Source organism: Pituophis catenifer, unplaced genomic scaffold (genome assembly GCF_029215685.1).
Source record: "Pituophis catenifer annectens isolate HBS135680 unplaced genomic scaffold, rPitCat1.0.hap2 SCAF_7, whole genome shotgun sequence".
NCBI lineage: Eukaryota > Metazoa > Chordata > Lepidosauria > Squamata > Colubridae > Pituophis > Pituophis catenifer.
In genome coordinates, this window is record NW_027256887.1 from 64,526,647 (window position 1) to 64,550,307 (window position 23,661).

At 40.1% G+C, this 23,661-nt stretch overlaps 1 protein-coding gene across 6 annotated transcripts in view; it reads left to right on the plus strand.

The window, feature by feature from the left end:
- The first annotated feature begins 1,515 nt into the window (after window positions 1-1,515).
- RBFOX2 (RNA binding fox-1 homolog 2) overlaps window positions 1,516-23,661 on the plus strand; it is a 221,536-nt gene continuing 199,390 nt past the window's right edge. For all 6 annotated transcript variants that reach the window (XM_070947652.1, XM_070947651.1, XM_070947653.1 and 3 more), the window contains exon 1: window positions 1,516-1,719. In XM_070947652.1, the coding sequence (XP_070803753.1) occupies window positions 1,546-1,719 (174 nt within the window). In that variant the 5' untranslated portion in view covers window positions 1,516-1,545. The remainder of the gene's footprint in view (window positions 1,720-23,661) is intronic.

The window sequence follows — 23,661 nt, forward strand, 5'->3', positions numbered from 1 at the left end:
GAGAGAAAGACAAAGTGTATGTAAGTGTGTATACAGAAATACATAATTAAAAGAATAGAATAGAATAGATTTTTTTAATTGGCCAAATGTGGTTGGACACACAAGGAATTTGTCTTGGTGCATATGTTCTCAGTGTACATAAAGGAAAAGATACGTTCATCAAGAATCATAAGGTACAACACTTAACGATAGTCATAGGGTACAAATAAGCAATCAGAAAACAATATCAATATAAATCGTAAGGATACAAGCAACAAAGTTACAGTCATACAATCATAAGTGGAAGGAGATGGGTGATGGGAACGATGAGAAGATTAATAGTAATGCAGACTTAGTAAATAGTTTGACAGTGTTGAGGGAGTTATTTGTTTAGCAGAGTGATGGCGTTCGGGAAAAACCTGTTCTTGTGTCTAGTTCTGGTGTGCAGTGCTCTATAGCGTAGTTTTGAGGGTAGGAGTTGAAACAGTTTATGCCCAGGATGTGAGGGGTCTGTAGATATTTTCACAGCCCTCTTCTTGACTCGTGCAGTATACAGGTCCTCAATGGAAGGCATGAAAGTGCCTTCCAATACGCGGAAAATAACAATCCTAAACCATACTATCTCCAAATTAAATTCCATAAGCTTCGCGGTAAGCTTGCGGGTTTAGTGTTTGAAGTATTTACGGTCGCAAATTGGAATCCCGGGAATGCTCCCCCTTTTAGAAAAAGGGGAGCGATTATAAACGTTTACCGTTTGGCGCTGGCAGCGAAGGAACCGAACTAAGGAATGTGACTGTCTAGCGCGGTTTCTTCGCGTGGGGAGAGAGACAGACAGACAGACATGAGAGGACACTGATTGTTTTATCTATAAAATAGAGACCCAACGATCTTGCACTTCATCTTGCATCGCCTTAGCTGGGGGGGGGAAAAAAAAACGCCGCCCCGAGCGCCTGGCTTCCTCTGCCGCCGCCCGACAAAATCAGCCACCTCCGGCCTTCCCTCCTCTCAACGCGCCCGCCGAACCGCCCTTCCCGGGCGAAGTATCAAGTACCGCCAGTAGCTCCGCCCTTCGCCTCCCCTCCTCCCCCCACCAGCCCTCTTCGCCATTTACGAAGATTGCCGAACGGGAAGGAAGGAGGGGATCGTAGGGCGCCGTAACTCCTTTCCGGCTTTTCCGAAGACAATCGAAGGGCTTCGGCCTCTCTTCCTCCCTCCTCCCTCCCCCCTCCCTCCCTCCACGTCTCTGGCGGCGATTGCTCTTGCTGGGGCCGCCGCGATCTCCTCCGGGGCTTTCAGCGCTGCTCGGCGGGCCCTTGTCCGAGGTGTCTCGCGGCGGGGGCTTCCGCTGGGGCCGTCTGCTCGCAGGGCTCCCCTCGGCGGGGGCAGAGACGTCTTCCAGCCGTGCTCCCGGGGGTCCTGGCTGGACCCGGCGGGCTGGGCCTGAGAACCGCGGCGGAGAAAGAGCGATCGGTGGTCGGCTTGTGGGGACTGTGAAGCGGCGGCGGCGGCGGCGGCGGCTGCAGCGGCTCCCCCTAGGGGAAGCGGGGCGGCCGGGGTCCGGCTCGGATGGCGGAGGGCATCCAGCACCAGCAGCTCGTGCCCGGCGTCGGCGTCCCAGCCCCTCGAGGGCTCAAGCGGGAATCCGAACTGGAGCAGCCCATGTCCGGCGGGGACGGAGCCGAGAGCGGCCAGAGCAAGAGGCTGCGGACGGAGGCGGAGGCGGACGGAGGCGGCATGCAGGTTAGCAGCATTGGCGGCGGTGCCGCCACCCTCGACGGTCCCCCGGTGGCCGTAAAAGGCGCGCTTCCCTCGCCCACGTTCACGCGCAGCGCGGGTGGGCTCAGCGGAGCTCGGGCAGCAGGATGCTAGTCCCGTGGAGGAGCCCGTTCTTGGGGTGTCGAGGGTGGGGGGGTGCAGCCAGGCGAGCAGGCAGGCATTCGCAAATAGGAGAGGCCCAGGAGCCCCCACCGGGCTCGGTCTTGGAGGAGGAGAGCGAAATGCCTCACGGCCTCCCTCCCTGAGGGCTCCCTACAGAGCAGCGCCCTGGCTGGGACACGAGTGGTAGTGGACGTAGAGGTTGCACCTACGTAGACCGGTGTTTTGTTGCACGGCCGCGTGCTGGGAAGCCTCAATCCATTAGGGCATTTTCGAAGGGACTGATGATCAGAATGAGGAAGCCTGGAGTGGAATGAGCACCCGATGGTTTAGGTGGTTGCTCTTTTCATCTGGATTAGATTTCCTCAGTGTGGGTAACCTGAAGGTGTGTTGATTTGCAGCTTTCACCACCTCCAATAAAGGTAGATTGTAGTCCAGGACATAATAAGGATTCGTCTTTGAAGGTAGCTCATCTAGAGTAATAACCCAAACTTTAAGAAAGTTTCTTAGGGCTCCCAATGCCTTCGTTATTTAATTTTGGAAGAACTGTAGCCAGTGTTTTAGGAAGCCACTTTGATCTTGTTTCTTTCTTTTTTTTTTTTTTTGCTTTAATTTATATGCCGCCCTTCTCCAGAGACTCAGGGTGGCTTACAATTTGCTCAGCAATAGCCTTCATCCTTTTGTATATTTTATACAAAGTCAGTTTATTGCCCCCACAACTGGGTCCTCAATTTATGTACCTTGGAAAGGATGGAAGGCTGAGTCAACCTTGAGCCTTGGCGAGATTCGAACCTGCAGTAATTGCAGGCAGCTGGTCTTAATAACTAGCTTAATAACAGGGTGCCTTAGACCACTGCACTACCAAGGCTCTTACTTTCTGTCTTAAGACTGCAGCTAGATAATACTCACCTGGGTGCAAGGATGTAATCTTATCCATACCTTTCTGGAAGTAAGCCTCACGCTGAAGAACTTATTTCTGTAACAGACATTTGTAGCAGTGAACTGTTACTCCTATTGAACCTTGAATAACTTTTTTATGAATGGACATTCCTAGGATTGTATTTCAAATGGAATTACTTTGAATTTATAAAGCTTTATGTGAGTCATAAAGCAGGTGAATCTGTGGGTTCTTTGAAAAAAATAAACATTTGTTCATAATAAAGATAGCAAATAGAGTTCATTCACATTATATGTTGGCCAACTCATCTGGCCAAAGAGCAACTGACATTTCCTACAAAAAGTAAGTACAGATGTGAACCGATTAAAACAAAAAAATAAATAAAGAGCAACTGAAATTCTTTTGGGGGCATGAGCTGTATAGCATTTACCACCTCCCTTTTTCTAAAGGTTTATTTTATCCTCATGTTATGTGAAAAGTTCCAGAAGTTTCAAAAGGGTATATGCTATTTTGCAATCTGGAGTTGACCTGATAGGGCTGTTGCCTCAATATGGATTTTGGATTCAGTATCTCTGTTCAGATATCACCCAGCTTGCCATAAGAATGGCAACCTCAAGCAGAGCAAAGATTTTCTGTGCAAAAGAATCCTGATATATTTTAATACACAATTATATTTTGAATTACGTGTGGCCTTTGTTGCTTTTTGACATACAGGTCTGGATCCATATTTATTTGTTCAACTTTTATGGCACAGATCTCATTGATACAGCAACTCTGGGCAGCTTACAACATGATTAAAAACTAAAAAAGTACCACAAACAATTAAATTAGAAGAATTAAACAGTGCTCTGAATAAATATTCCTGTTAGCTTTAGAAATTTTTATGTCTGCTTACTACAGTTGCTAGCTTGAAACATGTGGCTTGGGTGAAAACGATAGGCAAAGCTACTTAGTTACGATGACCATAGTAGAGGGATTTGTAGAATAGGACATGAGGTTTTATAAGGAAACTGATTCTAGGATAAGTGTTCTTTGACAAGCCTTATTTAAGATTCTACGCTTGGTTTTTTTTAAAAAATTGAAATAAAATTAATAATAGTCAACTGTATATAGCTGTATACTTCAAACAGATTTTCCCATTTCTTCTTATGGAAACAGCGTTAAAGGTTGATAGCATTCTTTGGCTACTACCATCTACAGATGTTACAACAGTGTGAAAGAGCCTAGAGGGTATGGTTCACATCTACCATATTACAAATTGCAAGTAATAAAAATGGCAGAGAGGAACCAGAAAGTTTACCAGAAATTACAGAAAGGATATTGTTTTGGGATAAACTCTAAGCTACATACTGCATCACTTTCATGCAGAAGTTCTTCGTTTAGGGAACCAGTATGATGTAGAGGTAATGCTATTGGAATGGCACTGAGAAAACCTAGATTGTAGTCAGTCCTCATGAATCAGATTCATTCTCTCTCAGCCCAACCTGCCTCAAAAGGTTATTGTAGGGAAAAATAGAAAGAAGGAATGCTATCTATGCTGCCTTGAGCTCCTGAATAAAATACTGCATGTAAATTACAAATAAATTTTGTTTTCCATTAGTTTTTCATTTGAAAGATTCTGATTTAATTAGGAAACAAAGGATTTTGAGGTGAGGATGAAAGAAGAATCTTGAAATGGTCGTATAGAAAGAATGCATTCAAGTTGTAGAACAATATATGAAGGAAGAGTGAATAAGTTGAAAAGAAAAGGAAGAGCGAGAATATTATAGTTAAATGTCATTGATGAGATCTTTAAAAAAGTGAGAAGTTTAAATAATAGACGATCGATCTATGAATTGGTGTATGAGCATGATGGAAGCAAGGATGGTTAGCCCGGTTCCAATAATATGGGGAAATACACTTACATGAAAAACTTTAGATCAAATTGTAAGTTTCACTGAATTCCAAAATGAACAGGTTCTGTTTCAAACTAAAGCTTGAAAAGAGTTTGGATGTTTTGGTAGACAGTAATCTGAATCATGCTATCAAATTAACATTAAATTAACATTAAATTATTTACAACAGCGGCCCCAATCTTTTGGGGTACCAGGGACCGGTACCATGGAGAGAGCTTTCGTGTGCTACAGTGTCTGCATCCTGCGGATGGGGCTTTGCTTGTTTGTGGGGCCCGGTGCCATGAACTGGAGGTTGGGGACCCCTGACCTACAGGAAAGAGGAAAAATGTTTTGGAATGGCCTGTTCAGATCCTGGTGGAATACTGTTGAAAATCTGTGGGGAGATCTCAAACATGCAGTGCCTGCAAGAATCCTGATTATTTCTGAGCTAGAAATTTTTATAAGGAATAGTGAGGAACAATTCTCAAAACAGAAACAAAAAGATTTATCAGTCTAAAGGAAAAAAGCTATTACTTCTGCCAAAGGAAATATTTCAAAACACCTACTATATTCACTCTTTTCTAATTTTGAATCTCCATATAATTTCACATATAATAAGTAGGTGTTTCATGCAGAAGTTGTATCAGTTTTTATTCACTCTAGAGATTTATTGAAACATACAATTTGACTTGGGGATATATGAATTTTTGCACTTCGACTTGATCTAGTTAAATTTTCTTTCCTTTTGTTTTATCTCCTGTCTATTTTCTTTTGTTTACTACTGTTTACTTTTTTGTGCATTCTGCATAACATATCCTGAAGGGAATAGTATGATGGCTGTTATGTTGTATTTGAAAATGTCAGAATTTTTGTATGTTTAGTAACACCTGAACTTATGAAACTGGAGGCTGTACCATCTTTGATAGTTTTAACTGTTTGAAGAGCAGATGAGTTGTTGTGAAACTTCATTATGAACTACAAAGCTAATATGCTCTATACTCAGAAAAATTGCCTAAAACAAAACTATATTTAACAGAAATATAATATGTTGCTAGCTTTCCTTGGGCAAGTAAGTAGGTGGCGTTGGTAGTCATTCTGTTGTTGACACCGACAATACAGTAGTACTACTTTTTAATATTCGCATAATTCTGCATACTTTAAAAAAATTTTTTAGATATTAAGGCTTGCTTACCTTGTAGATTTAGAATTTTTTATTGGCCAAGTGTGATTGGACACACAAGGAATTTGTCTTGGTGCATATGCTCTCAGTGTACATAAAAGAAAAGAAAATTTATGTGTATATTATTAAAACTCTGATGTCTGTTTGCTCATAATTGGTGAAATGAATGATACATCATAGGGCAACAATTTTTGAATCAACATATCTCACATAGGATAACTTACATCCAAAATCCAGGATTCATTACTTCTGTGAAATGAAATTTTGAAAAGTTGGTGTTACGGTGCTGCCACAATCAGCCACAGTCATGTGATCATCATTTCCAACACTCCTGACAACTTCCTGCATGTTCTTCTTGTTGCACATGGCAACTCTTACATACCCCCTGTGCACCTTTCCTGGTCTGCACCCCTATGTGCCTTCCCCAGCTTTCACCGCACCTCTCATGCCTACTATGCACCCATCCCAAGCCTCCACCATATCGCCACGAACCATCCCTAATTCCTGTGACACCCATTATTATTTATTAAATCCACCCATTATTATCTATTAAACTTAAGTCATTAAGCTTCCTTGTGGGAAAAGCCAGTAGGAAGTCTAAACTCAATGTTGCTGGAAGGAAGTCAGAGGAAAGAAAGGGAAGAGAAGGAGGGAGGGAGGAAGGAAGAGTTTGGAGGGAGGGAAGGAAGAAAGAAACTAACAAACAGATGGGAGAGAGGAAAGGAAGGAAGGAACAAGGAGGAAGAAAACAAGGGGAAAAGAATTAAGGAAGGGAGGAACACATGGATGGATGGATGGATGGATGGATGGATGGATGGGAGGAAGGAAGGAAGGAAGGAAGGAAGGAAGGAAGGAAGGAAGGCTTCCAGTGCTTCTTGCCAGCTTTCCACAAGGAAACTGAGTGGGGAAGACATCAGGAGGTTAGAAGTTTTCACTGACTCCCACTGGTCTGTTTCACTGGTTAGGTAAGGAAGTATCTCTGAAACCATGACCCAACTAGGCACGGTCGTCTAGTCTAGAAAATAATAATAATTGGAAGGGGACAAATGGCTGGTTTTTGGGCAGGGTGGATTTGATTTAAATCAAGTTGATTTAAATCAAGCCTCTTTACTAGTGATTTAAATCGTGATTTAAATCACTAGTAAAAAGGCTTGATTTAAATCAACTTGATTTAAATCATAACTTTTAAAGAGCAACTGTCATCTCTGTCCTGCAGCGGCTCCTCCTCTGACCCGCTGTTGACTCACTGACAGTCCCATTCACTTTAAAGGGATGGCTGGTGGTGTGGCAGTGACACAACAAGGTGAGGGACATGGCAGGCAGCAGGTGAATGGATGCCCACTAAAGAAGCACTGCCGTGATGAATCTGAAATGACAGGTGCTCTTTAAATGTAAGGATTCATTCTTCCTGGTAGTTAGAATCTTTAATATTATTATTTGCAAATAAAACTACAGGCTTCAGATGAATGTTGGCAAAACTGAATGGCTTTAGCTTTGGGGGCCTGCTGGTTCTAGAACTACCGTATTTTCCGGCGTATAAGACGACTGGGCGTATAAGACGACCCCCGACTTTTCCTGTTAAAATATAGGGTTTGGGTTATACTCGCCGTATAAGACTACCCCTCTTCCAACGCACACCAAATAAAAATTAAAAAACATCAACTGGCTCACCCACAATGTAAAAGCAGCTGTGCTAGACCCAAAATGGCCCCTGCAACAAGCAGGAACCTCACACAGCCCCAAAAAGCCCCCAAAAACAACTTTCACACTTTACACACACAAAATTCCACATACAGCTTTGTGAGATTTTGTGTGTTTGTGTAGTTAGGGTGAAACACTACAGAAACACACTAAATCTCAGAAAGCTGCACAAATATTATTTTATTTTATTTTTATTTTTATATGAAAACTAAATTTAAAACTTCCTAAACTTTAAATGGCTAGGTCTAAAAAAGAACAACTAAAAAAAACCCCAATTAACTATTTTTTTTAAAGCTCCCAAAGGGGGAAAAAACTTACCCAATAGAACAGGGGTCTCCAACCTTGGGAACTTTAAGACTTGTAGACTTCAACTCCCAGAATTCCTCAGCCAGCTTTGGCTGAGGAATTCTGGGATTTGAAGTCCACAACTCCCTGCCTGTTTGATTGCAGGCAGGGAGTGGCTTGCTGATGGAATGGATTCAGGCAAGCGAAGCAAGGCAAGTGTTGCGACTAGCAGCTAAGGTAAGCAAGCTGGAGGGGAAAACTTTTTTTCTTTTACGTGGCTCTGGCGATCCAAGCTGAGTTGCCTGATTAACAGGCAACGCAGCTGGGATCGTCAGAGCTTGGATCGCTAGAGCCATTTAAGGCTCGTCAGAGCCTTTCGGGCTGGTCTGCTTGGTTACAGGAGAATGACACCCGGCATATAAAACGACCCCTGACTTTTGAGAAGATTTTCATGTGTTAAAAAGTCGTCTTATACGCCGGAAAATACGGTATGCCATCTTTTGTGCTGGAGAGGGTTGCACTGCCCCCTGGCAAACCTGGGGCACAATTTGGGGGTCCTCTTAGATCCATAATTCCTGCTTGAGCAGCAATTGCAATTATGGTTAGGAGGGCCTTTGCACAGCTTCATTTTGTATTTCAGTTGCACTGTTCCTGGATCAGGAGCTCTGTTCACATTTACTTCCTAGCCACCTCCAGATTGAACTACTGCAATGTTCTCTATATGGGACTGTCCTTGAGTATCCACAAGCTTCAACTGCTGCGGAAGGCAATAGGACAGACAGTTATATGTGTTTGTGGAATAGCAATTGTCACACTTCTGCTCCATGAGCTGCATTATTGCCAGCTTGTTTCTGGCTTCAATAGAAGGTGCTGGTTTAACCTTTAAAGACCTTCATGGTATGGGACAGGGATATCTGAGATACCATCTCTTCTCAAATATTTCTGCACATTCCATTAGATTGGGCAGAGAAGGCAAACTTTGGGTCCTGTCTACCAGGAATTTACCACTTGGTGGGTTCTAGAATGCCAGATTCTTGGCTGTGATGCCCACCTTATGGGACATCCTCCCCCCCCTTCTGAAGTGAAGTTAGCTCCATCCCTGTTAATGTTCCATAAATCCTTCAAGACCTGGCTAAATCATCAGATTGGGGGTCCCAGGGTACCAGTGATACTAAATGGCTCCATCTTTGTGCATAATTTACTCTCTCTAGTGGTTTGTATTTGAATAAAGACTGTTTTATATTTTTAAAAAACAATGATTACTTTTATATACTTATTTAATTGTATGCCACCAAAGTTACTTCTTGTGAGATGGTTGGCCATAAAAAGTTGATAGTTAGATAATAGATGGTCCTATTTTCATCCCGTTTGAGATGGGGTACTGGAAGCCACATGTGGCTGTGTAAACAACCTGTGTAAAGTTCTTGGTTTGTCCAAGAAACCATGTTGGGGAAAAAAAATCCATGCTGCTCTAACAGCCTTCCATTTTATGGTTTGGATCCATTTAATTTTTGGTGTATATAGTGGCATGTAACAGATCTTGACTTTTCCAGCAATCTGTTCCTTTCTCAAAGGATCCTTTGGGCATTGGAGAATCTTCTGAATCCCAAGGGTAATGGCATAGAAGCATCAAGAGGGAAGAATTGGATGAAGGCCAGAAATGATTTTTCCCCTACCATGCACTTCTGTCCTATATTCCATATCATTCAGCAAGGTCATCCGGTCCTCATAATCAGTTTCACAAGGGAAGTTTCAGATGTGTTGATCCAAGCCAATATTGCATTGTCCTTTTTGTTTATTATTTTGTCCTTTTTGTTTATTGGAAGAATTTTAACATATTAGTTTTACAAGCATATTTCTTTATTCTTAATAGTAAACATTTCAGTTAGTTATACTACAAATATATAGTTTCTTTACTACTGTTCAGTCCAAATGGAGATAGAACTCTACTGTCAACTTAGGGTTTATTGGTTGTTGTTGTTTTTTGCAGGGTTTTCAGTACAGTAAGCAAAATAATGAACCTATCACACCACAATACAATGAATATTGGTGATAGACCCTTTCTTCCTGATTAATTAGATTTCTTATATGAATTAATACTATCATAAAAAAGTTGAATCTCCTTTAGTGCTTACAGCTGATCACCTTTTAATCAGGGAATTGTATTATAAAAATAGATATGATGACAAATATTATCTTCAGCTATTGGTAATTAATTACCATGATTATATATCACCTATTAGACATGTGAAAATACTGCATTTTTTTTCTTTTTAAGTTACACTTCATTCCTCAGCCTTGTGCTTTATAGATGGATTATACTAAGATTCCCAAAGTTGCTAGCTGGAATTACTAAAATTACAAAAAAATATCTGCTTCAGTGGATTTTGTTGCTGATATTTTTCACATTTCACAATTAAATTGCCATGATATTTCTTCTACATTTCCATTTTTACCTAACTATTAGAAAGTCAGTGGTTTGCATATGCTGCACAAGAATGAATTGAGTTCATAAATCACACCCATAAATAGAAATAGCACTCAGACTTATATATTGCTTTACAGTGCTTTACAGCCCTCTCTAAGCAGTTTACAGAGTCAGCATATTGCCCCCCCCAACAATCTGGGTCCTCATTTGTGTTTTTAAATTGGCTGTACACTGCCCTGAGTCCTTCGGGAGAAGGGCGGTATAGAAATAAAATTATTATTATTATTATTACTATTATTATTATTTTACCCACATCGGAAGGATGGAAGGCTGAGTCAACCTTGAGCCTGGTGAGATTTGAACTGCCAAATTGCAGGCAGCTAGCAGTCAGCAGAAGTAGCCTGTAGTAATGCACTCTAACCACTGCTCCACCATGGCTCATTAAATGATGGGTTACAAGTATAGCCGGATTCTCATAATCAGTTACATAAAAAACAAGCACCTTAATATGATTTAGCAAGATGTGCGAACTTAACCTAGGTTAATACAAGCTATTATTTGTAGTATACAGTTACCAGTTCTGGAGTGCAAAAAACTATAGATCCATAAACTTGGTATTAGTAGATGCAAAAAAACTAGTATAAATTTTTGCACCCCAGATTTGGCAGTTTTCTATTATTGCTACAAACAGATTTAGATTGCAGAGGAGCAAGTAATGGTACAGTAATTCAGTACCTAAGCAGACTTAAACGTCTAGATATAAGCATGCTTCATGTATGATATTTTAAATTCCAGGCCAAAGAGCAGAGCTGGAAACAATATCTTGATACAATATATGGTATCAAGAAGTATGGACACTGTGCCATGCATTTCTTTGTGCCATTCGTGATCCCCTTCAGGAGCAGATAGCTTTATGTAGTTGGGTTTCATTATCTAATCCATCTCTGATCAGCCTGGATAAATCCTGTTTAACCTGCCTTGATCTTGTTAGCAGAGTGGCATAAAGCTGCCTGAGCTGGGATTGGGATAAATCGGATCATGATTGCTGTATGAATCTAGGATTTATTTCCTGTAGAGATGAAATAGCTGCAGCAAAATGTTTGACCTAAGTGGTTTCCTTAAATGGCAGATGTGCTATGTTTATACTAAAAGATTTGGGTGCTTTTATAGAATCTCAGTAATCCTCCTGCTGTATCTCTGTCTCTGATACTAGCAGTGCTTATGTAGTATCTTAATACATTATCTACTTTTCTGCTGATGTACTGCACTTTTGCTAAGCATTACTGTAGATACAAATATACTTGAACTGTATAATAGATAGCATTTAGGGCATTACAAATTGCAAACCAGTTTTGGTCTACAAGTACATAGGAATGAATTTGCAGTGCAATCTGTAGGATTCCTACATGATAGCAGGAGATAAATGCAGAAGTATTAAAATGTTTACGTGTTTAGTTACTGATATCCTATGGCTGCTGGAGAACTTAAAATCCTTGTAGTGTAAGAAATTGCTTAATAGTATTGCTATTAAGGAAAGGAAGCATTTTCCCCAAGATACTTAACATTCTTTACATACCACATACCTTACATCCTCTGTTCATACTGACCCTTATAAGAATTTGCTAGTTGTACCTGATTATATCCTACTTGCAATGCAATCTTGGATTTATTACTTATCTCTTACACTATCTAGCTGCTGAGTCATCTTTACAGCCATAGGAAAATTGATCACCAGAAGTACTTATTTTGTCATGGAATACTCTCCCAATAGCTATTTTGTGTTGAAGGGCTCTCCTAGCATTCAAAATCTTTTTTTTTTTTTTTAAAGTTAAATTGCTTTTTAGTACAGCAGGTCTCTTAATTCAAATGGAAGGGAGAGAAAGAATGAATTTGAATTCTTTCTTGAATTTTACAGGTAGCCCTCGACTTACGATCCCAATTGAACCCAACATTTCTATGGCTATGCAAGGCAGTTAAGTGAGTTTTGTCTCATTTTACAACCTTTCTTGCCACAGTTATTAAATGAATCACTGTAATTGTTAAGTTAGTCGTATAGTTATTAAGTAAATTGGGCTTCCCCATTGATTTTCTTATCAAAAGGTCTCAAAAAGTAATCACATAACCCAGTGATGAAATCTGGCCAGCTCTATCCGGCTTGCGTGAACTGGTAGCGCCGGTGGCAGGAGGCTCCACCCATGCGAGTGCGCAAGCTCACATTCCCGAACCAGTAGTGAAGGTAAGTGCATTTCACCACTGACATAACCCCAGAACACTGCAACTGTCATAAATACGTATCAACAATTCATCCAGTAAGATCAGTTTTAATTTTCTACTTCCATTGCTTTTTTTACATTAAACCTATTTCTGAAAAAGCCACAATCGTATACATAGGAAGTTTATTATTTATTTTACAAATTCATATGCTGCCTCTTTCCAGATGGGTCTAGGCAATTTACAGTATAAAAAGATAAACATTAAAAATCACACATAGTCCTTTAGAAGTCAGCAACATATAAAACATTTAAAAAGCCTGCATGAAAAGGTTGGTTTGGGGCCCCCGAGTAAACTATAAAGAGGAGAGGATATCCCTTATCTCTGACAGCCATTTGTTTCACATTGAACAAATACCAAAACACTTGGAAATATTATTTGCTTGCCAGAATCCATATGGATTGAGGCATCTTATAAAGATTCCGAATAAATGAATGAATATCCTAGTTTTTGTTATAAGACTTTTTACAGTTAAATAGAATAGATAGAATATCTATTTTAATTTTAATTAAAATCAATATAATAAAGATGGTGACATTTCAAAATTATGCAGCAGTTTTTTTTTTTTTTTTTTAATTTGATTTATATGCCGCCCTTCTCCAGAGACTCAGGGCGGCTTACAATGCGTTAAGCAATAGCCTTCATTCTTTTGTATATATTTATACAAAGTCAGCTTATTGCCCCCACAAACTGGGTCCTCAATTTACCCACCTTAGAAAGGATGGAAGGCTGAGTCAACCTTGAGCCTGGTGAGATTCGAACCAGCAGTAATTGTAGGCAGCTGGATGTTAAATGCTGCCTTAGGAGGCATTAGCCTCCTACGCCACTCAGGCTCTTTTTTATTTTATAGTTTTGTTGGCCATTTTCTTTAATTTCTACCTAATGTGGCTATATGGTGCAAAGTTATCCATAATCTGTAAGCAAACCATTAGAAGCCAGATGATTGGTATTTTTTGTTACAGAATAAAACTTTGTGTATAGATTGTGCTGCCTGGCATTTTATGTTTTCCTTTGTAGTCTAAAAGACTGTGACTTGGTAGGGCTTCATTATAACCATGAGTTTATCAATTATAATACAATGAGCAGTAGTTTTTTTAAAATTCTTGTAATGGTGATGACGATGAAATGACAAAAGAATGATGATAGCAATGGAAGAAAAATATAAAAACAACTCCAAAAATTGTAATAGAATTAATTGCTGTCATTTATGCAGAGATATGCCAAAGTTACTATTTCTAATGAATTGTAAAAGTTGATAGGGTTATTGAATGATTATGCAAATTTTCATGAAAGAAATATTTTGAGAGAGTTGGTGCTTGAATTTTTAATACAGGTAGTCCTCAGGTGCCTATTATGATTGCAATGGTCGTAAATGTGACCAACATAATTATACCACACTTTCTGTAACTGTTCTTTGCAAAAGTGACAGTTATTATTGTGAATGCCACAGTTGTTAAGCGAATGTCACGATTGTTAAGTGAGCCCATTGTTCACTATGGTGCGGTTTCCCCAAAACCCGGGAATGCTGGGTTTTGATAAAATCATTGTAAAATGTGGTCACATGACTGGGATGCTGCAAATGGCTGTAAATTTGGTCATACTGCAGAGCACCTAAAATATGCTTACATGATCGCAGTGGGATAACATCAAACTTTGGGTTGTAAGTCCCTCTTTTCAGGTACCGTATTTTTCAGAGTATAAGATGCTCTGGACTATAAAACACACCTACCTTTTTTTGGGAGAAAAACAAGAAAAAAAATCTACCTTGCCTCCCAGCAATTTGCCTCCTTGCAGCAAACAGCCTGTTTCAGTTTCAGTTTCAGCACAGTCTAATTAGCACAAGAAAAAAAATCTGCCTCTGCCTCCCAGCAATTTGCCTCCTTGCGGCAAACAGCCTGCTTCAGTTTCAGCACAGACTGATTAGCACAAGCAGCTGATTGTCGGTTGGATCGGACTCCTGAGGATCAGGTGTTTCAGGCTGCAGGAATTGCTATAGTCCCGTGATGGCGAACCTATGGCATGCGTGCCACAGTTGGCACGCGAAGCCATATTGGTGGGCACGCGAGCATTGCCCTAGCTCAGCTCCAGTACGCATGTTCACGCTGGCCAGCTGATTTTCAGGCCTTCTGGGCCCACCAGAAGTCGGCAAATGGGCTGTTTCCGGCCTCCGGAGGGCCTCTGGGGGGGTGGGGAAAGATTTTTTTTCCTAGAAAGCCTCTGGAGCCTGGGGAGGGCAAAAAACGGGCCTACCAGGCCCACCATGCCATCACATGCCAAAATCGGGGGGACCATGGGAGAGGGAGTCATGCGTGCTTGCGCGGGGGGGGGCAGGGTACATAGAATTATGGGTGTGGGCACGCACGCGCGTGACCACCCCACACTCTCCCTGCTTTTGGCACGTGATGGCAAAAAGGTTAGCCATCACTACTATAGTCTATTGCTGCCTACATGTGTCCCATTTTCGGCCTCCGGATCCCGTTTTCAGCCTCCGTGGGCCTCATTTGCCACTCGTTTTGGGCAGCGGGGATTGGAATGGGTGGAAAATGGGGCACGCAGAGGCTGAAAATGGGATGCGGAGGCCGAAAATGGGGCACACGGAAAGCAACAATAGGTAATGAGAATCCCTGCAGCCTGAAACAGCTGATCCTTGGGAGGCTGATCCAACCGACAATCAGCTGCTTGTGCTAATCAGATTGTGCTGAAACTAAAACAGGCTGTTTGCTGTTTGCTGCAAGGAGGCAAATTACTGGGAGGCAGAAGCCAAAGGATGGGGGCCGGCGGATGAGCTGGGCTACATTTGGTGTATAAGACGCACCCAAATTTTCAGCCTCTTTTTTTTGGGGGGGGGGAAGTGGGTCTTATACTTGAAAAATATGGTAAGTCATAACTTTGAACAGTTATTAAGCATCAGAAGACATCCAAACAACAACACCAGCACTAATTCACATCACACAGTACTTAACAGTACTTAAAACCAAGGACTATGACTCAGCAACTTCAGCCAGCCAATCATACAGTCTGAAATCAAACCAGGACTCAGAAAGATATTTAAAGGCCAGTGCTCCCCCAGACAAGCACAATCCAAAGCACACTGAAGATGTCTCCTCAAATGGGGATGAAATGTTTGCAACCAAATTGCCAAGCAACCAATAATTACTAAGCAATTAGTCATAAGTCAAGGACCACTTGTAAATATTAGCTATGTGTCTGTTTAATCATCTGGTTTGAGTAATTTTATTCAAAATACAGCAGAAGCATCTAGTAGTGAACTGATAGTGAACAACTTAACAATCGTTTGCTTACGGCAGTCACAATAACAACTGTCACTTTTGCTAACAACAGTCAGAAAAAGTGTGGTAAAATCATGTTGGTCACGTTTATGACCATTATAACTTATAACCATAATAGGCAGGCTCTAATATGGTCAGAACCTGAGGGCTACCTGTATTAAAAATTCAAACACTAATTCTCTCAAAATTTTTCTTTCATGCAAATTTGTATAATAATTTAATAACCCTATCAATTTTTTAATTTATTAGAAATTAATAAACTTTGGCAAACCTCTGAAAAACAACATTGCTTAATAAATACATATTTTTGTAAGCAATTTTCCCTGAGGCAATTGTTTGTTTTTTTTAGTAAAGTGTGTATAGTTTTTGTTTGCAGGTTACCATAAACCCCATATACAAGTAGTCCTAGACTTTCAACAGTTCATTTAATGACCACTCAAAGTTACAAAAAGTGACTGATGACCGTTTTTCATACTTATATCCATTGCAGCAGCCCCATGGTCACATGATCAAAATTTGGATACTTGGCAACTGGTTCATATTTATGATAGTTGCAGTGCCCCAAGGTCATGTGATCATTTTTTGCACCCTTCTGACAAGTAAAGTCAATGGGGAAGCGAGATTCACTGAACAATCGTGTTACTAGCTGAACAACTGCAGGGATTCACTTAAGAACTGTGGCAAGAAAAGTCGCAAAATGGGGCAAATGTCTCACTTAGCAACAGAAATTTGGGCTCAAATGTGGTTGTAAGTCAAGGACTACCTGTATATCTCCACTCTCAGCAATAGAAACTCACTAACACTGATCTGATTACCGTCTCTCAGCCCAGCCTGCCTCGCTGGATTCAATCTGTGGGGGACAACAAGGAGGAAAGATTTTTTTTCCTGTAGGAAAGGATGATGGAAGTCTAATGAAAAATAAATAGTGTAGACATCTTTCTTATAATTTAATTGGATACAGTAATTGCTCTTCTAAGTTTGGACAAGAGCAGATTTTTTTTCAAAAAAAAAAGCATATGAATTTTTTATTTTGAAAATGCAAAATTAGATAAATTCACAGTAATGTGTGAACCAGACGTGATGTTACCCTCCATCTGGAAGTAAGATAATTCTAGCAGTGTAGCACATTTGCAATTTTGATAATTATGGCAGAAATGTATTAGAATTTTATATGACAGAAACTGATTTTCTATCCATTCTGACTGGGATAGATTAACATGTGCACATACGTTTTTACTTGGATTTATATGCAGAATGCCTGTGATTCTGATTACTTCAATCAAGTTTGATAGTTGGCTTTCATTGGAAGAAATTCCTGTAAGTTTCTCATACATTAAAAGTGTAGAGAAATTTTCTTTAAAAAAGGAAGTTTCTTCTTATACTGATATCAGTTTCTTCCAGGGGGGCTTGGCTGCAGCAAAGCAAAACTTGCTATGTGATTCTCTGCTATAAAAAGCATAAAAATAGCTGGACTCCATTTCTGTGTCTCTGTAGATGCTCAGATTCCTTTCCACTGCTAACAGCATGAACTAAAAATAAGAAGTCTTATGTAATGTTTGGCTGTAGCATCAACACATTCCCTGTCTCTAGTGGGTCTTGAGGTCCTGAGATCTGGGCTCAGCTCAAGCTCCTCTTTCAAGGCAAAGATGTACAGTAGCCTTCTGGGATGTTTTTGTGGTGTGTGTGTGTTTATGTGTATCTGCTTTTTTATGTAGACTTTGCAGCTAAAATAGTGCCTTTACAAGAAACTAACTATGGTGGAAGGCATATCATTAAATATCAGTGATTGCAGTTTTCTTTTAGTAGAGGGTGGGGTGGAGTTTTGTTATTGTCCATTGCAAATATAGAAACAGAATTGTAGCTTGCATTAGATCATTTAAGTCCTTATTCCCTGACTTCAGTTAGATCAAATGGCTACGTGCAGAATATTTAGTTTATTATTTAGGAGTGTGAGAGAGTGACTGGCCCAAAGTCACCCAGTTGGTTTTTATGGCTAAGGCAGGACTTGAACTCACAATCTCCTGTTTTCTAGCCTGGTCCCTTAATTATTATGTTTGGTTTTTTCCCAAGAATGTCTGTTACCTTTTTAAAAAAATCATACAAAGAAGGAAGAACATTGACTAACAAATTCTGTAGCATCGTTATGTAGAACTGCATACATAGTCATGAAACGCCTTTAGCTTGTTTTAATTTGTTTTTCCATGAAAGTAAAGAAGCCCTGACTTGGCATAATATTACGGTTTTTGAGACTACCAAAGTAGGAAGTGGGTTTGTGTCAACTTGTATGTCTGAAGGGATTGTGCAAAGCATATTAATGTAGTATTTCCTGTGGTTTTCTCTTCCCCTACGGAAATGATTATTATGTCAAGTTGTTTCAGGAAGATGAATGTCTATAAATGAAACATTGAAGTGATCCAGGTTGAGTTATACAATGTACCGTATTTTTCGGAGTATAAGACGCACTGGAGTATAAGACGCACCTACCTTTTTTGGGGAGGAAAAGAAGAAAAAGAAATCTCCTTCTACCTCTGAGCAATTTTGCCTCTTTGCAGCAAACAGCAAACAGTCTGCTTTACTTTCATTTTTGTTTTCAGCATAGCTTGATTAGCACAAGGAAAAAAAAAATCTGCTCCAGCAATTTACCTCTTTGCAGCAGAGGCAAAGCAGCAGAGCCCTGCTCAAAACAGCTGGGAGTAAATCAGCTGAGAGTCGGGAGGCCTATCCAATCAACTTGTGCTAATTAGGCTGTGCTGAAGCTGAAAGGAGCTGTTTTTTCTTGCTCTTTGCTTGAAAGAAGGTAACTGCTGCGAGGCAGAGGCCAAAGGGTGGGGGCCAGTGGGTGGGTGGGGCTACATTCGGTGTATAAGATGCACCTAAATTTTCACCCCCTTTTAGGGGGGAAAAAGGTGCGTCTTATACTCCAAAAAATACGGTAATCCTGGGTGTAAAGTCCTAATGAATTTTGGTATTGGATTAATAATATTTCTCTCTCCCCCTCTTCTTCTCTTCCTCCCTCTTCCTCTCCCTCTCCTTCTCTCTCTCACCATCATCATCATCAATTACCAGCCTTTATTACTTCTATAAATAACGTAAGGCAATAAACATACCTAATGTTGTTTCCTCCTATTTTCTCCACAACAACCGCCTTGTGAAGTGAGTTGGGCTGAGAGAGAGACTGGCCCCAAATCACGCAGACTGCTTTTATACCTAAGGTAGCTCTAGAATTGATGGTCTGGTTTTTAGTTGAGGACATTATCCACTAGACTCGTGTTGGCGAACCTATGGAACACGTGTTGGAAACGACACACAGAACCATCCCGCGAGGAATACGTGGCCTCGCTGGCTCCTCTTCCGCGTTCCTTTGCACACGTGCGCACCGGTCAGCTGGCCGTTGTGCGTGTGGGACCGGCGAAACCTGGAAGAGCGGCGTTCTGTCACACATGCGCAGGCCGGCACCTGAAATTCCGGGTTTACGTCGCACACATGCGCGATGGCCAGCTGTTCGTCAGACGCGCGTCCATGCTGAAAACCGGAAGTTCAGGTGCTGGCTCGTGCATGCACGACAGACCGTTGCTCTTCCAGGTATCGGCGCTCCCGCATGCGCAAAAGCCAGCGGGGCCATAGGGTCCAGGTGAGATGGTTGCACTTGCCATTTCCAGCACGCAGGCCGGCACACGCTGATGTAAAAGGTTAGCCATTATTGCACTAGACCAAACTACCCAATTGTAGACATACTGTACAGGTCTTTGTAGTTTGGATCTAAGAATACAGGTGCTCTTGGTATGTCTACGGTGCAGTATCAGTTGCATCTTTAAGACAGTCTGAAGTTGTAGGGCTGTGTGTGAAAGAAATAAAAGTGCTTCCATTGCCTTGTTCCCACTTTGTGCATATGACAATATTATATGTGTGCAGGCAGCACTTATCTCAAGGTTTGTTTGCATTCAGAGTCGTGTGCTCTTTGCCCTGGATTATGCTCAGCTTCTTTTCAGACTCATAGGTATCATGTATCCTGGAGAACATGGATTATTTATTTGAGTTCTTTATAACTAAAAGAGAAGAACTACAGGCTTTTTTAAAATACTTATTCATACTTCTGAATATGAAAAGAATTACTTGGGGATGAGAATCTAAGATTATATTGGCAGCATCCAAATTTTTAACTATGGCTATAAAAACAAGGTTTTTAGTAATAAATCAATGAGCTAGGGTTTTGAATCTATTGTGTAATATTTATTAAATATTTTATAATGTTTTATATTTAACTCTTTTATCCAATGCCAAGTTAGATTATGTTTGTAACTTGCTGTTTGGTCTTTTGGCCATAAATAAAAATGACTGGTTGATTATTCTTGCATAAGCCTTACTCTGGTTTGTAATATCCTTGTCTAGGGGAGAGATGGTCTTTGTTGAAACGGATTGGACAAGCATTTTTGATGTTTTGATTTGAATTATTAACAGATTAACATCTGCTGCTTGCAATTACTGCAAGTTCAAATCTCACCAGGCTCAAAGTTGACTCAGCCTTCCATCCTTTCAAAGGTAGGTGAAATGAGGACCCAGATTGTGGGAGCAATAAGCTGACTTTGTATATAAATATACAAAAGTATGAAGGCTATTGCTTAACGCATTGTAAGTCGCCCTGAGTCTCCGGAGAAGGGTGGCATATAAATTAAAGCAAAAAAAAAAAAAGAATTCTTGCACTGAATAAGGGCTAGATGGTAGAAATGGCTCATTCCAATTCTATGATTCTGTTCTATTCTTTAGGGATATGCATGGGACAGGAAATGCGTTTATTTTGAGCTTGGGACAAAATAGACCCATTTGAAATGTTCTGTTAGACTGAATATCCGATGAAAGAAAGCTTGGAATGCTTCAGAACAAAACCTGAAGCTACTTGGAATCCTGCAAAGGAACAAACATCTATAGTATAGAAGTTCATGTTGATTTCTATTAATTTGAAAAAGAAAAATTTAAAAATCCCCCTGGCAAACAACAAGAGTAGTGTATTCATTTGGTTGCAAATATTGAGTGGGGGAGAAGGGAGGACAACCAAAACTTCTGAAACAACATGCTCATCAAAACATCAACTGGGCTTTGTTGTGTGTTTGTCTCCATCTTGGAATAAAACCTACAGAACCTACAGTAAATATTTTCTGATTGGAATATTATAAACACCCCTGCTAGTTGCTATAAGAATGCTGCCAAGTATTTTATAAGCCTTTTTTTAATAAATTGAATTATTCCATTGCCTAGTTTCTGTTTATTTTGTAATTACTGTAATGAACAGAATTGCATACATTTGTTGCATTTGTTTGCTCAAGTATCACTTTATTTCCTCCTCTGTTAAAACCATTGGGCTTTAAATGATAGAAAAAGCAATTCTAACTAATTAAACTATTCTTACAGTACATTTATAGTAATCCACCTTCTGCAATAAATTGCGGCATTATCTTCCCTGCATGTTACTAATATATACTTAGTGTTAGTGTAACACATTTTCAAGAGTTATACAGGTAGTCCTTGACTTATGACTGTAATTGGAATTGGAATTTCCAATGTAGGTTCGTGTGATTGTAAAGTGAATCATCATGGGGCTGGACCCAATTTTATAAACATTTTTACCATCATTGTTAAGGGAATCGTATGGCCATTAAATGAATCCAGCTTTTCTAATTGACTTTGCTTGTCAGAAAATGGTTGAGAAGATTGCCAATTATAATCATGTAACCACCAGTCTTCAGCCATTGCAAATGCAAGTTGGTTGCCAAGGGCCCAAAAAGAATGGGTTGTAAGTTACTTTTTCCGAGACCATCATAATTTTGCTGTAGCAGCGAGATAGGTGGCATAGAAAGTTAATAAATAAATAAATAAATTTTGAACTGTTGTTAAATGAATGGTGCTAAGTCAAGGACCACCTTTATATGACCTCGCTTTTAGGGAGAAAGGCTATCCAATTCTTTAGTTTTAAATTGTTTATTATTATTATTTATTAAATTTGTTTGCTGTCCACCTCACCACAAGGTGATTCTGAGTAGCTTACAAGGTTAAAAAGAATAAAACAATACAAAAACATGTATATAATAAAAATAAAACACTATAAAATACAAATCATTAAGTAACTAAAAAATGGGGAGGGAGGGAGGGAGGGAGTAGGATGAGCAGGGCAGGGAGGTGGGATCTGTTATTAATCTATCATCCACCTCCAGTGTGATAGTCCCCCTTTGGAGTCCCAATGGTCTTTAAGCCCTTGTGGAAGATCAGGAGGGTAGGAGCCAACCTGGAGTGGAGGGAGGGGAGATGTTCCAAAGGGCAGGAGTTAGATAGAGAAGGTTCTTCTCTTGGAAAAATTCAGATTTAATGGAGTATAAGAGTAGAAGTCTTGTCTTCAGATGTTTTCAATGAACTGAAGTTCACTTAATATCTTAATCTTCTGGCAGATGTCTGATGTCCAATAAAATAGGCACTCTACATGCCACATGCTGCCAATTCAGTTAGGCAGATAAGGGTAGACTTTGTAGATTCCTGTCAAGATGACCTTTTAAATATATTTTGGGCATGTTGTTATGTGGCATCATTAGAATTTATCACTTGTTTCTAGAATTAATTGATCTGCAAATTTCTTTCTATTCCAAATTGTCTTTTTGCTATTTAATGTTTATTTTTTAATTTATATTTTTTAATAAATTAAAAAATATGTTTATTTTATAATTTATAAACTTTACAGTACAGGTAGTTCTCGATTTATGACCACAATTGTGCCCAAAATTTTTGCTGCTAAGTGAAACATTTATTAAGTGAATTTGCCCCATTTTACGACTTTTTTTGCCAGAATTGTTAAGTGAATCATTGCTTTTGTTAAATTAGTAACATGGTTGTTAAGCGAATCTGGATTCCCACTTGACTTTGCTGATCAGAAGGTCGCAAAAGGGGATCACATGACTTTGAGACACAGCAACCGTCATAAATAGGAACCAGTTGCCAAGCACCTGAATTTTGATCATGTGTTCTGCCCCAGCTACGGACCCCAAAGAATGCAGCACACACAAAGTCCTTTCAAACCTTAGTTTACTGAATAAACCAGTCTTTTACAACAACGGCTGTTAATTAACTTCATTAACAGCCACCAAGAATTCAAAGAATAATAACTGAAAGCTTACTATGGTTGGCAGAATGCCCAGAAGCAATTTGCAGGAAGCTGATAAGATAAGCAAGACAAGACACGGAGGTATGTATGTATGTATGTATTTATTTATTTATTTATTTATTTACTTATTTGATTTATATGCCGCCGTTTTCTGGAGACTCAGGGCGGCTTACAATGCGTTAAGCAATAGCCTTCATACTTTTGTATATATCTGTTAGTAGGGCTATCGGTCCCCCCTAAGCGGTGTTCTTTTTTATAAAGGGAGAGCCTTCTCTGTGGGGGCACCCGCCCTCTGGAATGAGCTACCTCCAGGAATACGACTAATCCCGGACCTCCGGACTTTCCGTCGAGCTTTGAAGACCTTCCTATTTCAGCAAGCTGGGCTGGCTTAAAATTGTAATGGGTTATTCTAAGGGTAATGGGTTTTAATTTTTGGGAAGCAAATTTGATTTAATTCTGCTTTTAAATTATTTTAAATTTTATATTGTATGTATTTTAATTTTGGCTGTTCACCGCCCTGAGTCCTTTGGGAGAAGGGCGGTATACAAATTTAAGTAATAAATAAATAATAAATAATACAAAGTCAGCTTATTGCTCCCACAAACCGGGTCCTCATTTTACCTACCTTGAAAGGATGGAAGGCTGAGTCAACCTTGAGCCTGGTGAGATTTGAACTTGCAGTAATTGCAGGCAGCTGGTGTTACTTAACAGTGCTTTAGTCTGCTGCGCCACCAAG